The sequence below is a fragment of the Strix aluco genome, chromosome 8, assembly GCF_031877795.1.
Source record: "Strix aluco isolate bStrAlu1 chromosome 8, bStrAlu1.hap1, whole genome shotgun sequence".
Classification (NCBI taxonomy): domain Eukaryota; kingdom Metazoa; phylum Chordata; class Aves; order Strigiformes; family Strigidae; genus Strix; species Strix aluco.
The window spans coordinates 5,430,907-5,444,876 of record NC_133938.1 but is presented as its reverse complement, the minus strand read 5'-3'; the positions used below and the strand labels follow the sequence as shown (position 1 = coordinate 5,444,876).

The window sequence follows — 13,970 nt, the reverse complement described above, 5'->3', positions numbered from 1 at the left end:
CAGGTACCAGGGAGATGCCCCTACATTACATTAAGAATGCATGAGTCGCCTGCCCTATGGCAGGGAAGCGAAACAGAAGGTCTCTGGCTGGCCCCTGGTAAATCTGTGTCTCATAAATTCCTCTTTTCAGCAATCTGCAAAATCCCCCATCTCAATGCCACAAACACAGTAAGCTTATTTTACAGCTTTTCAATTAATTTCCCCGTATGTCCAATACATCAAGTTATTAAAATACATACCCATCCCCTAATTTCTGCAAGGTATAGCTTGAACGGGACATAAGTGAAACCATTTATAAGGTTGAATGTCATGGGCATTTTCCAACTAGCTTGCATGTGCCTAGCACAGAACATATATCACTGTCTTCTTAGAAATTAAATTTCAGACTGCAGCTATTGGGGCTGTTGATTTCAATGGTCTCTGAAATTCCCGTCTGGTACTTTTCTTTATGCCTTGAACACATTTAATAATCTAGACCATGTATGAAGGTTCTCAGTCCATATCTGTGTTGCAATTTACAGTATGAAAAAAAAGGAAGAAATGCTTTGAGGAGCAGTCACATCTGAGGAAAGGTATGGCTATACTCACGTGAATTTGTAGATGGTGTTGTGGAAGTCACAGGAGTCAAATTTAACTGAGAGATGTCAAAGTCATCACAATCATCTGCTTCCTGTGCCATCCCAACTTTGTTAAAGTAACTTGAGAAGGCCTCTGAGGTACAACTGAGGGAAGGCTGATCTGGTTTTCTTGATGGCACTGGTGGAGGCTGAGCCATCTGGAAATCTTTAAACATTTCTTTTCCCATTTTCTGTCTGGGCCTGTCTGTCTGTGGACTCGATCTGTTGGAATCACTTGTGGGTGGAACAGTAGCTATAGGAGCAATGGTACCTTGAAACATGGCTGCTTGTAAAGGCAAAACAGTTTGTGTTGGCATGAAGGCAGTTGGTTGGAACTGACCAGCTACAGATGGCCACGGTTGCTGAGTAGGAGGAAAAATACCGGGTTGGCCCCATGCTATCGGCTGTCCTCCCTGCATCACCTGAGCAACTGGAGGCTGAGCACCCATGGCCAACTGCTGTTGAACAAGTGGTTGCTGTCCCCAGAATGAGGGCAGAACAGCTCCCATGGCAACATAACCTTCAAAGAACAAAGAGAGTAAGGGAAAAAAAAAAAAAAGATGAAAGATTTTAACACTATTGTCAAGAGCATGCAGAAAAAGCCACACAATACATCAGAAACATGTAGGCTACATTAGTGATCCCAGAGCTTCAGCACACCTTAAAAAGAAAACTGAAGACATTGTTGAATTCACATCACTGAATAAACACTTGTACACAAAAACACAGGTTGGTGGATACTGGCAATAATCCTTCCCCTCATCTGAATAAAAAAAGCTCTTCTCTTCTTCCTTAGTGAGTACCCCCATGGGTCTGAGAAGACCTGTGTGCATGGACCTGGTCGGCAGCTGGCCATCTGGCAGCTCTCTTCCCTGGTGCTCTGTCAAAGCACAGCCAGGATCAGTTTGGTTGAACCACTTACCAGAACCACAGCAGTTCAAGGAAATGTCACCCCCTTGCAGCACAACCATGCTCCTCCCCACTGAGTTCTTCAGGCTCTTCTTGCTACCCTGACTACCCCATCCGCTGCCTTTCACCTCTGCCTGTTCTGCTCCTCTTGGAGCGAGGATCTCCGGGACGGAACATGATGCACTGGGTCAGGCTGGGATGGAGCTCATCTTATCACAGCAGCCCCTATGCTGCTAAAAAATGAGCAGCCAGAGCAAGCAGAGGGAAGGAAGAGAACTTCCAGGACTCCCTCCCCTCTACATAGTTTTGCTGCAGTTCCTCATCCTTTTTGCTTTTATTCTTGGGGAGAGTGACCCACCAACATCAGCCAATGGCACAGCTATAAAACTGGTTCTGCGTTACAGGGAAGCACCTTTAGATGACAGCTCAAGGGCCCTCTAATGACAGTGCGACCTTCTTGCAAGAGAAAGACTCTGTGCATCTCTTCTGACACATTTACAGTTCAAACCGTTGCGACTCCGAAGAGCAAAACAAGTGTCTCAAATTGTGTAATAAAAAGAGAGAACCCAGATGAATTCGGATTAAAAACCCCCACATTTGGTTATTACCCAGTTACTTGGGAACATCAAAAAGGTCCTGAGCTTCTGCTGTACTACGTACCTAATAATAACAAACTGCTTCAAGTATTATGCTGGCATAAATCCCCTCTAGTTGGAGAGGAAATTAAAGATTAAAACTAAAATTATAATTCCTTCCTGTCAGACCTGAAACTTCCTTTCAAGCTACCACGAGTTTGACTGTGTAGGAATTATATGATCAGGTGCTTTTCTATTTACAATGAAAACAAAAATCTGAAACTAAAACTACTGTAAAAAATGTTAAAAATTAAACCATGTAATACAATTACGTTCCATTGAGAGAAGTATTATGTTTTACAGATGTGCTGTTTCACATTTAAAGTAATGATTTACTACTAATCTTTACAATATGTAACCTCTTTTACTATTAATACTGTCATAGCCTTAAAACTCGTTTCTAATCTGAGTGTTTTTCTGAGTCCTCCTGTATCTTTTCCTCTTTGCTTTATTTCTAGGCTGTTTTGTAATGCTAAATGTAAGGGTCGTTGTGAAATCGTAATAGGAAAAGCCCAAAATATAATGAAACGAAAAAACAGAAACTGAACTTTGAAAGACCAAATTAATGAGTGATGAAGGGAACAGTAACTCAGATACATATCTATTTCAGTAGATGGCTATGATGGATTCTCCAGATGTCCTTTTATCCTGCCCCTACTGTAACCTCATCCAAGCAGCAAGGGTTTTCATCTCACATTATCCCCAAACACTTCACCATCAGCGTAACCTTTCTGAGATGCAGTGCACTAATCTGATGCTGCAACGCAGCCCATCAGAGGAGTTAACCAATTAGAAAGTCACTATTGAATGATTCAAGGCAATCCTCCTCCTCCTTTTTTATCCTAAGTGGAGTTAAGAGCGCTGCTCTTGTAGTGCTTCGAGTATCCCAGGGAGAGATCAGCAGTCAAAACCACAAGCCTTGCGTGTCTGTGCAGAATGCTACACAGCTTTTGAATTTTGAGCACTTTGAGGAACACAGAAGAGTCTAAAGGAAATATCAGGATTTGACCAAATGGAATACCTTTGAAATGCAATCAAGTTCTTCATGTCTCATTCTCTATTCATTCTCCAAGTCTCATTCTCTATTTACTGGAGACAGCACAGGATATCCATTGCTATCGCAATAAAAGGCAAAGCTAAACTAAATGCTTTTTTCTCTCTTGCTACCGTACCTAGAAGGTGTGTTATCCAGATGGCTGAACTATGGTGGAACTCCCAGTGACTTTTTTGACTTGTTTTAAAAAAATGTGGGTAAATTCAAAATAATTTATTCCCTGCTTGTTAAAGATTTGTTTTGCCTTGCCCTGCAGCACTGTCCTCAAAATCCTTCCCCACTTCCAGTGTACTAAATTCATTAATTGAGTACTGAAATGCAAACCAGAGCTGAGAACTGATCACCAAACTTGAGTTGAGCCTGTATTTCCAGTAGATTTCTTACCTGAGGGTACGGCAGCAGTGCTGAAAGGTACAGAACCAAACATGTCTGTACTAGCAGGAAGTGACTGGGATGAAGATGGGATAAAGGCATCACCTGGAGTAGCAGGAGTCTGAAAGAAGACAGGAATAAAATACAGCGATGACTTCTATGTATGTGCTTCTGCAGCACATACTTTGCTGTCATGACATCTGTAACTCTAAAAATACAGGTGTGGAGGGAAGAAAGAGAAAGAAAAAATAATGGAAAGATGTAGAAGGAAAGAAGCAATAGAAATACGAGTATTTGAATTTGCTGGAGACAGGAAAAAAAAAGAAAGAAAATGAGAGACTTTGTATAAGATTTAAAAATAGAAATCAAATTTGCCTGGAATACATCACATGCAAAATATTGACATAATTTCTTTCTCCAGAACATACACACTTGTGGTTCTAGGTGTGTCAGGTGACAACCAGTAGAGGCATTAACATAAGAAACAGTAAAGGCAAATGAAGCATCTGTAGGATTTATGGAAAAGTGAATAAATATGCTTTCTCCAATTAACCAACAGGACCAGAACCATAGGCCTACATTAAAGGAGAAACACAATCCAATTGAGCAAGCTAAGGATGAGGAGACAGGACTTTTGACATCTAGTGCCAGACATGCTCCAGAATACCTTGGAGATCTGAGGCTCCTGACTTCGCAGTGCCTCAATTTTCGCAGTGTATTCATACTCCCCTACAGCTTAACACAAGGTTCAAAAACTTTGTAGGAAAATGATCATGTTTTCATTTTATGACATGGAAATGCACGTTAAGAAAATTTTCTTTGCCCTCAAAACACATTCAGCCCTCTCTCTCTTTACTGCTTTGTCTTCCTTTCTTTAACAGCAGTTCTGGGATATGTGCTTGGTGGAACCAAGGAGACATGATATATGAGGCTGTAACTGGATCTTCCTGCAGTGCAGTGGAGAGACAGAGTGCAGTGAAGCATGCACCTCTGATAAACACCAGGGAAGGAGATCTGCAGCTCAGGTTATATCTTACGTGACACCTAGCCCTATATCAGAAAAATAAAAATGGAAGATATTTTTGCACATCATCATGAAGCAGTGACTCCACATTCAATTTGCTTTATGTTTATTTTCTTGCAACATAAAAACTACTTTGAAATCCTCCCTCCTGGAATGGCTGATGACCTGAATTGTAAATGTGCTCAATAAATGTGTTGAAAATAGCATGTAAAAAAATGCACAGTTCAGTTTCCCGGGGTACTCACTGGGGGAGAGGTTACATCAGGAGGAGTGGACATGTCCCCAAAAAGCTCTAGTTGGGTAACAGCCTGTAAGGGGAAAAAAAAACATTTCCATTTATCTTCTGAGGAGAAGAAACTGTGAGTTAACTAGTTACAACTTGGAAAGTTAACTAGTAGCAGCTAGCAATATAAATTCCCCCAAAGCCGTGTAGGCTTCCAATGTCAAGTCCCATATGGAGGAAGCACATGAGTTCAAGCTGTGGGATTTTGATATTGCTGATGAACCCAAATAGCCAGCAGCTGATCCTATAAAATGATTCTGTAAGGAATTCTCCACCATAAAAAAAATGAATAAAGCATGAAAAAACTATACAAAATGGGACTGGATGCATTACTTCTCTGCCCTTAACATCAGTGAGCACCAAGCATGATTTATGGCCAGTCCTTTTCCCTGGCTCCTTTTCTAAACCACCATTTCAAGGTCTTAAAACACAGCAGCAGACTGTGGAAATGACAGAAGGACACAGAAGGGAAGGGCTTCTGAAGTGCTGCCTGATTTCCCCTTGCCCATGGGACAGGTGTGACCTGAATAAGTGGACTTGAAGGAGGATGCACAACTGGGTTATTATAAGTTTGTAGCTCTACATTTAACTCATGCTAGAAATGTTTTCTCAGGGTGTCCTTCAGTTTGATCTCAAAATAGGTCACCCATACAGGTCTCACTCAGCTGGACCAGAGGAGAAAAAGCACTTTCATAATAAGGAGCACCTTGAGTGGCTGTACAAAGCTCCTTCACACGTTCTGGTGCAAAATTACTCTCTTCCACCCATCTTCAAATCAGTTTAGTTGGAGTCCAGGGACAGTAAAGCATGGATTCCTTATAGCTCTGCAGGAAACCTAAACCCCACCTACCATTCTTATCAGGGTGGCTATTCTGGAAAGCTTTGATGGGAACTCAAGGACTACTCTATTTCCACTCCCTTTCTTCTGCTTACTGGCTTTCCTTCTTCCCTGTATCGTACTCAATCACACCCACACATGTGGGAAGCCACAATTCTCATTATGAATGAGATTTAATGCAAATCATAATTCAGTTCATTGAATCTCCACCCCAGTTTAGGCACATAGACCTTGCTGCCTCCTATCACATATATAAGTTTGAATTTCAGTTGAGTCTTGACTTGCAAAGGCAGCCACTTAGTGCTCTGGACATTAACCACACAGTCTTTACAACCTACCAAAGGAGCAAGATCTCCCTAAAATTTTTTTCCGCCCTCAACCTTCTATTATAAATAATCCTTTAAGAAATAAGACTATCATTCAAAATATAATAATTTCAAAGGTTTATGCATTTTTGCAATCCAATCTCTACTCCCATATACAAAAGCAATGCTACAATCACTTAGACCTGGAATTTGTCTAGTGGCTTGGATGATTCTCAGCTTTATGTCTAACGATGTACCTAGGGATGAATTATTTCACATTTCCTCACATCATGTCTTATATTAAATAGATCATGTTGCTTTAGTGCTATGACAATATATTTTCTTCTTACAGGCTTATATATCCTTCTAAGTATCTGTGTGGAAATGGAAAAAGGAAGAAAGAAGAAAACCCACGTTTTCTTCAGGGTACACCGATTCTAGTGTATGTTACTAAAATACCGCTAGAAGGAGCTTCTGCAACAAAAAGCCCATAAGTGACTTCTGCAGTGTGTGCAAACACAGTAGGCCAGCACTGTTAAAATGTCCAGAAGAGTTGGAATAATGACAAGAGCAGCACTCATCTGGAAATTGTTTCAAGCCTCCAGTAGGCACTACTGACTCGAGAGATGCCAGGTGACATGGAATCACTGAAAGAGCCACTTTCTTCTCATCTCTCCAAATTGCTTGTCCAGCACCACCCCTAAATCTGCCCTTTTCCTGCATCCCTGGTGAGCTTTTCACTGTTTTCTCCTCTCTGGCTTGCTAAGAAATAGCTTGTGTGCTTTCAAGGAGGCCATGAGCAAAGGCTCCCCCAGTGCTTCCATCCCTGGTGAGGAAGCAGGACAGCAAGCCAGAGGGGATGTGAAAGGGCAGGGCACACATGGTTACACAACCCAAGAGGAAGTGTCTGTAAAGTTATTCATATTTGGTGGAAAAGATATTATATGTTTTATATCAATACTGAAAATTCACAGAGTATACTTTTGAACTCAGTATTATGTGGTATGCACTTGAAAGGTGGCAACTCAGATCTCTATGCCTCAATACCCCCTTAAAATGGGAATAATAATACTTTTCAGAGTGCTTCAAGGTGATGAATCTTTGAAAACTCTTCACAGATATAATTCTGTTAAAGCTCATAAGAGAAACTCTGCGGATGGACTTCTAAACAGGCAGCTGGAGAGACTGATAGGAAGGCCAACTCCACTATTTGTTGTAATAAGCCCTCATTCACAATATTCCCCAATAAAAAGAAATATATTTGCAGGGGAATTATTTCTTACAGAACAGCAACCTTCTATGCAACAGGAGCTACAGAACTACATGAGAGAATGTAAACAGAAATTTAGTGGGAACACAACTTCCTCAATTACTTACTAGAGACAGCTTTGAACAGCAACACTTGGAGGTGGGATTTTAAAGTCCCAAATGGTTCAGATCTGGATTCTGGATCTAGCTTTTTTCTACAACCCAGTTCTCAGTCTGAATAAATGAATGCATCTTCTCTGACACAGACGTAGTTTTATCCACTTGCAGCATATGAGATTCTGGACACCAAATAGTTATCTTTTATTTTTGTGATTTCACTGTCAGTACAGAACTGATTTTACCCATTACGCTTTTTTAAATTATTCACATGTGATATTAGCTTCGTTCCAGTAAAGTTAATCCCAAGCTGAACATTTTCAAATTGCACTATTCCTATAGAAGATTTCATTTATATTTCCTTAAAACATTTTTAGTGTCACAACCTTACCTGAGTGACTGAAACAAGATTTTCATCAATGTCCAGCAATAAGTTTCCATTCTGCAGCTGTAAAGCATGATTTATGAAATGAAATGAATGATTTATGAAAATGACATGAATTTCTGAGCATGAAAATGATAACCTCCATAATTATTGACTTCAGTATTGAAATGAAAACCCTTTCCATCTTGCAGTGAGCACAGATATGAAATCACGCAGTCAAAACAGTGAGTTTGAATGCTGCTGGGATGTGGGGCAAACATACACTTTGTGCTAAATCTCATCTTCTGGTGTATAAGGCAATTTTACCACTTGCATCATAACTACTTATTTTCCCAGATATTTATTAATCCAGCAATAAGCATACTCAGTGAGCTCTGATCCTGCTTACATTAATGGAATTTTTCTTTGGCTTGGTGAATGAAAGGACTTAACAACCTCAGGACAAAAAAAGCTGTAAAAGCAAGTATTTGCAGAAAAACACAGCTTCCTCTTAACTAGAACTATAACATCAATGTAAACATATTTAAGATGAATATTTTCTTCCCGTAGTAATTAAAGAAAATACTTACAAGTACTTACAAGTCAATTCAAGCTATATTTAAATCCATAGTTTGTGTTTGTGTAAATATATGTGGGAGTATACTGCCCACACATGCATACAAATCTATATTCATCTACATATTTAACACAAATCATCACTTCAGTGTCCTCAGAATGCTAAATTTCAGATAACATTTATTGTAGTGTTGGAGACTTTATTTCTTAAGAAACAAACATAACAGCAAGTTATCAAAAATCCAATTTTAGATGACTGAGAAGCTTCATACAAGTTACCAGCCAGTAATCCCATGTCATCTTAAAATGAAGAAGTTTAAAAATCTCAGAAACAGCCTACAATGCTTTTTTTCCCCCCTCTCATCTCATGACAGATCTGAAGAAAAAAAAAGACTGGCAAAAGCCAAAGCTAAAGGATGAAAATGCCATCAGGCACAAACAGGAAAAGGACCCAGTCCTGCACCTACTTGAAGCTGACAGTGTGTTCCCCCAGCCCCAGGTAAAGAAAGTGTGAAAAAAGCTGTGTCCATTTATTCAAAGAACTCCATAGAGCTTGAAAATATTCTTAAAATGAAACCAGATGGGTTTAGACCTTCAGGAGGGCCCAGTTTTGGCCAGTAGTTAATCACTTTTTGTTCTGACAGCCCCCTCGTTTAACCCCCCCATCCTCCAGCACCCAGGGATGCAGCTCGTGTCGCTCTGAAGCAGATCCTGCCCCCAAGCACACTGATCGCTCTGTGAAACCAGCTGAGAAATAACCATGTCTCAGCACAGAGGAAACATGTGCGCAGCGTTCAATGGACCATTAGAAATTCCCACCTGTGCTACAGCGGGACCTTGCAGAAAACATTTGCCCAACATGTCACGGCACATCCCCAAGTGCCCAATTATCATGTAGCACTTGAGCTGCATCTTCCATTAGCTCATGTTCTGCATCACACACTGGTGAGGAGACACTTCCTAAGGGTGAAATATCCCTGTCTATCAGAGCATGGAACAGCCTGCAACGGCGACCGTGCCGAGGCTGCAACACAGCTACCGAGGGCAGAACTTGGCCCTTCGAGCCTTCCTCCAATTTGGCTTTTCGATACAAAGCGCTTAACCTTTGCAATTAAAGTCAACAATCCTCTCCCTCCTTCCCCAGTGCATGATAGAAAACAACCAGAAGCCTGGAAAGATGCTCCAGTCCTTGATCTTTCTCTAGGGTTGCAGTCTGTGGATTTCCCCACAGAGTGATGTAAAAGCTTGCTTTAATTATTCAAAAATGCATCTCCTTGAATATGAAAACACCCCCACAGCTTAGTCAACCCGGAACACACCACTCACTTGCGACCAGCTGTGCAGACCGAGGCGGAGGAAAGAGTATTAATCCTTGTATCACGGTGACATTAAACCTATAATGAAAGCTCCATCTTTCTATACAGGCATGTGAGACATATTGTAAATCTTTTAAACATGAAATATGTAAATCTGGCTTCTTAAAGCAGCAGCAAGCTTTTTAAACCACTCCAGCCAGTAATGAAATTCCTCGTGACACTTTCCACTATTCACTAAAGAAAAACATATTAACCAAGAGCTGGAGAAAAACCAAGAGTACAGAGGCAATGATCAGAGATAAGTAAACTGCAGCTTTCATAACTGAACCAAAACTGAACCATCGCCACTACAGTATTCCCTCTGATCACCAAGTATTCTGAAAAACATCTTTCTAAGCAACGTAAGTTCCGATTTTAAAGGGAAATTTAAGACAGGCCTCTTGCACTCAGGAGTCTGAAGCACCTTACTTCTTTCACTCCTAGATATATAACAAGATAGAATATTCAACTTCTGTTACTCAGTCTGGTTTCACCAACGTCAAGGGATCTACATGGTCTTAATATTGTTATGCTTTTGCGAACAAGATGATAAAAGTAATGTCTTATAAAACAGGGTTCTGAAATCTCTGAGAATGAAGCAAAGATGGCACTTAAAAAGCATGAAAAAAATACACAGTAACTAACTTGTACTCTGATACAGAGCTCAGCAAGTAAAAAAGAGTATGAAGGATAGTAAATAGAGCAAATAACCAGCAATTAGTAATTAACCTTTGTGCTGCATATTAGCTATTCAAATCTTTTAAGACAGCAGAAGGATTTAAACTTGGTTTCCTGCATTCAGGGTAAGTGCCGCACCACTCAGCCCAGTAGACAAAAGAGAGATCATCCAACCACACTGGTTCTCTGCATTTCCAATTCCCTTTTCCTAACATGTATTTTAAGCTGGAAATCTAATGACAAGTCAAATGGTTAGTCAAACTAAAGATTTTTTGTTCTTATTGTAGTTGAAAATGTAAATGTTTTGGCTATGTCAAATATTTTTTCTGATGGTTTGGATCATTATTTTAGTTAAGCAAATCTCCACTTATTTGCACAGCCTTATACAAGTGTTGATATTACTATGAGCTCTATGAGCTGCAAGCAGCTTGCTAATTAACTACAATTAATTCTAAAAAACAATTAGAATTATAACGAAGGAGCATGTCAGAATCGTGACTAAACCAACCATCAGTCAAACCACGTCTAGGAGGTTGAGACACACTGAAAACATCCAACAGACATATTGTTTTCCTGTAAAACTACTGTTGGATTAATGAAGTAGAGTGATAACTTAACAAAGAATTGCTCAATTACTTCCTAATTAAAGAGAATACATTGAAGAATACGTGTGAAGAAAAAATTGTCAATGCCTTTGCAATCTTCAGCCTCCTATAGATCATCAAATGCCACAATCTTTCCCAGGTACAGAGGTAATGGCAGCCACAAAGTTACAGATTTACACAGGTATAGCTGAGCACAGCCTTTTAGTTGTAAGGCTGCTGTGAATATTTAGAGTGATTCCCAAGCAGTACAGGTCACATCCGCAACATGGGCTACAATAAAACTACACTGATTTTTATGCAAAATACACGCATTTAGGCATCCGTCACTTACACGGGGTTCAAGTCCAGTGCTCAGAATCCTGTGGGACACAGGAACCCTCCTGTTTAAAGTTTCTCTTTTCAGTTTCAGAGGGTAGCTCTTACTTGTCAGAAGCACTCTTCTTCAGGTAACGCTTCTCCTCTGTATTTCTATCTGAAGTAATAAACCCAAGTACTGACTTTGGTATGATGTCCCCAACTACAGGGTAGCCTTGACCTTCATTGCATTCACCAACTGTCTGGTTTCCTTCGCTTGTTCACCGGGAAGTGCTGGATGTGCTGGTTAAAAATGCTGTTAGTCAACCCTGTGCAGCTAAAGAGGTGGGATGGTTAAGGATAATTGACATAATAGATTGTTGAGGAGTGTTTGAGTGAATTGCTTTACTGTTGCTCAATAGCTTCCTTTAAATTAAGGATCTCTTCATATGATCAACACATACGCTTACTCATGTGTTTATTTTCTCTTCATTTGAAGGGAACTTAATTCTGAATTCCCTGTGTACTTTAAGTATTTACTCTTATAGGAAATGGTATTTAAAATGCTTCAATTACCACTTTTCTCTGTCAGACTCTAATAAATCAAGAGTCCAAAAGAGTGACTCTAGCTTAGAGCCAGACCCATGCTGCTTTCAGGCAACTCAACACTCAAGGTAATTCAACTTCCCAGAGCACAGAGGATGCTGGTCCAAAGGTGCCAGCCACACGGTCACTTCCTCCGTATCTTCTCCAGACCCCACGCAGTGGGTTCAGAGAGCGTGGTATACAGCATGGCATACACCGGTCACATCACACATATTTAAAAGAAATGCTGCAGGTCCAGAAATATCACTACATTGTTGAACTAAACACTGAGGCTTTCAAAATGTTGACGCAAGCTACAAAAGCTGTTGTAATTTACATTTACTATGGACTAACAGGCCCTGGCATCCGCCTTCTAGAAACATAAGCCTGGCTTTAGATTTAAGTACCTTTACAAATATGTGCAATTTATTGCATGTAGCTGATGCAATTCAAAGATATTAAAATGAAACCTATTTTTCTATTCAACAGAAAACTGGAAACAAAGGGGAAGAGCAAAAGGACTGCCGATACAGTGGCAAAAGCCAGCCTGCACCCAATTTAATTTCAGCATGAGGAAGGGTGTCTGAGCAGGAAATTCAGGGACCAAGGACAAGCTGCTGGCTGGTGTAGTGTCAGGGTCAGCCTCGGTCAAGTTTGCATTCAGAGTTATTGCCAGATACATTCATTGGCATCAGTGTCATTTCTGGCCTAAAGATCTATGTCTGAAAGTAATGCACCTTTTGTTCCCAGTGTGTAGCTCCACCAGTTCTCCCTGGGGAAAACAGGAGTGAGAACAGTGGCACAGGACACAGTAAGAGCTCAGATGGGGAAAGCTGTACTCTAATGTCAAGGGACTATGGCACCGCCCCAGTGGCACAGTGCAGCCAGCCATGGTGGCACGTGATGGCTTTCTTTAACCGCAGACTGGAGAGACAAGTGATGACGAGAATCCAAACTTCTACGTGGGAGCAAAACAATTCTAGACAGTGACAGCAGAGACAGCTTTGGATGCTTGCAAGAATAAACTTAACAATGGAAGGGAATTAGAAATAACCCCAAATTTACTATTTTAAAATACAAGGCACAGTGATACAGGTCTATCTAATAGTTTTCAAAATGACAGGTGACTGGAGCTATAACCAAGAAACAAGTTATTTCTACCTTCATTACTGAATACCGCATCATCATGGTACTTTCCAAACCTTGAAATCTCCTGAATTTCAGCAGGCAAAAAAAGCCAAGACCTGTGTACTTCTGTACTTAATAACATAGGATAGTAGCAAATGAATCTGCAAAAATCTACAACAGCTTCTCCTCAAACTGATGCAAAATGCATACAGCATTTTCCCCAGAACTGTATTCCCTTTAAGTTGTAAACAAACACCAAATTGTGCAGCTGATATCATTTAATGCATACAGTGATACAGACTAGGTAAAGCTACAAACTTCACTACTCAGAAAGCAGATTGTGCGTAAATAAATGTTTTAGCAAACTACTACAAGCTGCAGGGCTCCAAGCAAATAAAAATGTAATGAATCAATACAACGTGCAGCTGTCAACTTAATATATCAGCTGCTATCAGATAAAGTCTGCATCAGTCATATTGCATAAAAGACAAAAATTCACCACATGTAGCAGTATCAATGAGCTACGCTTACAGTTCAGCTACATTCTCTTTTCTCCACTTTGGACAATATCGAAAGGGAGAGAGTACTACCCCAGAAAATGTATAGGAATCCAGGTAAGTTTGGGAATGCAAATACACTTGAAGCCATTAGACATGTAACCTAACAGGCTGCATAACTGTAAGACGCCACTGAAACATTTATTATTTATTTATATTGCCCAAGTTCTGTATTGTAAGTACAAATCTAAACTGCCATACTAACACCCATGTCACCTATATCCAACAAGATGACCACGTCACCAGGGCAAAACCTGCAGCTTTTGCTTCCTTGTCTCTTGCTGTTTGTACAGTACAGAGAGAGAGTAAAAAACTGATCAAGGGCAGTGCTGCTGGATTACAGCTTTCCCATGCTACGGGGTTATGTCCCCAAATCCTAAAGGATTGCACTATGAAGTAAAGTAAGTTCAGTGCTTTGATAGCACG

General features: G+C 40.3%; 1 protein-coding gene across 12 annotated transcripts in view; it reads right to left on the bottom strand.

The window, feature by feature from the left end:
• The window catches only part of DAB1 (DAB adaptor protein 1), a 475,330-nt gene that overhangs the window by 13,813 nt on the left and 447,547 nt on the right, over positions 1-13,970 (bottom strand). For 10 of the 12 annotated variants that reach the window (XM_074831919.1, XM_074831918.1, XM_074831927.1 and 7 more), the window contains 4 exons: positions 7,794-7,850; positions 4,857-4,919; positions 3,600-3,708; positions 589-1,137 (listed from right to left, as the gene is read on the bottom strand). In XM_074831919.1, the coding sequence (XP_074688020.1) occupies positions 589-1,137; positions 3,600-3,708; positions 4,857-4,919; positions 7,794-7,850 (778 nt within the window). The remainder of the gene's footprint in view (positions 1-588; positions 1,138-3,599; positions 3,709-4,856; positions 4,920-7,793; positions 7,851-13,970) is intronic. The other 2 variants (XM_074831928.1, XM_074831930.1) reach the window with 1 other exon arrangement.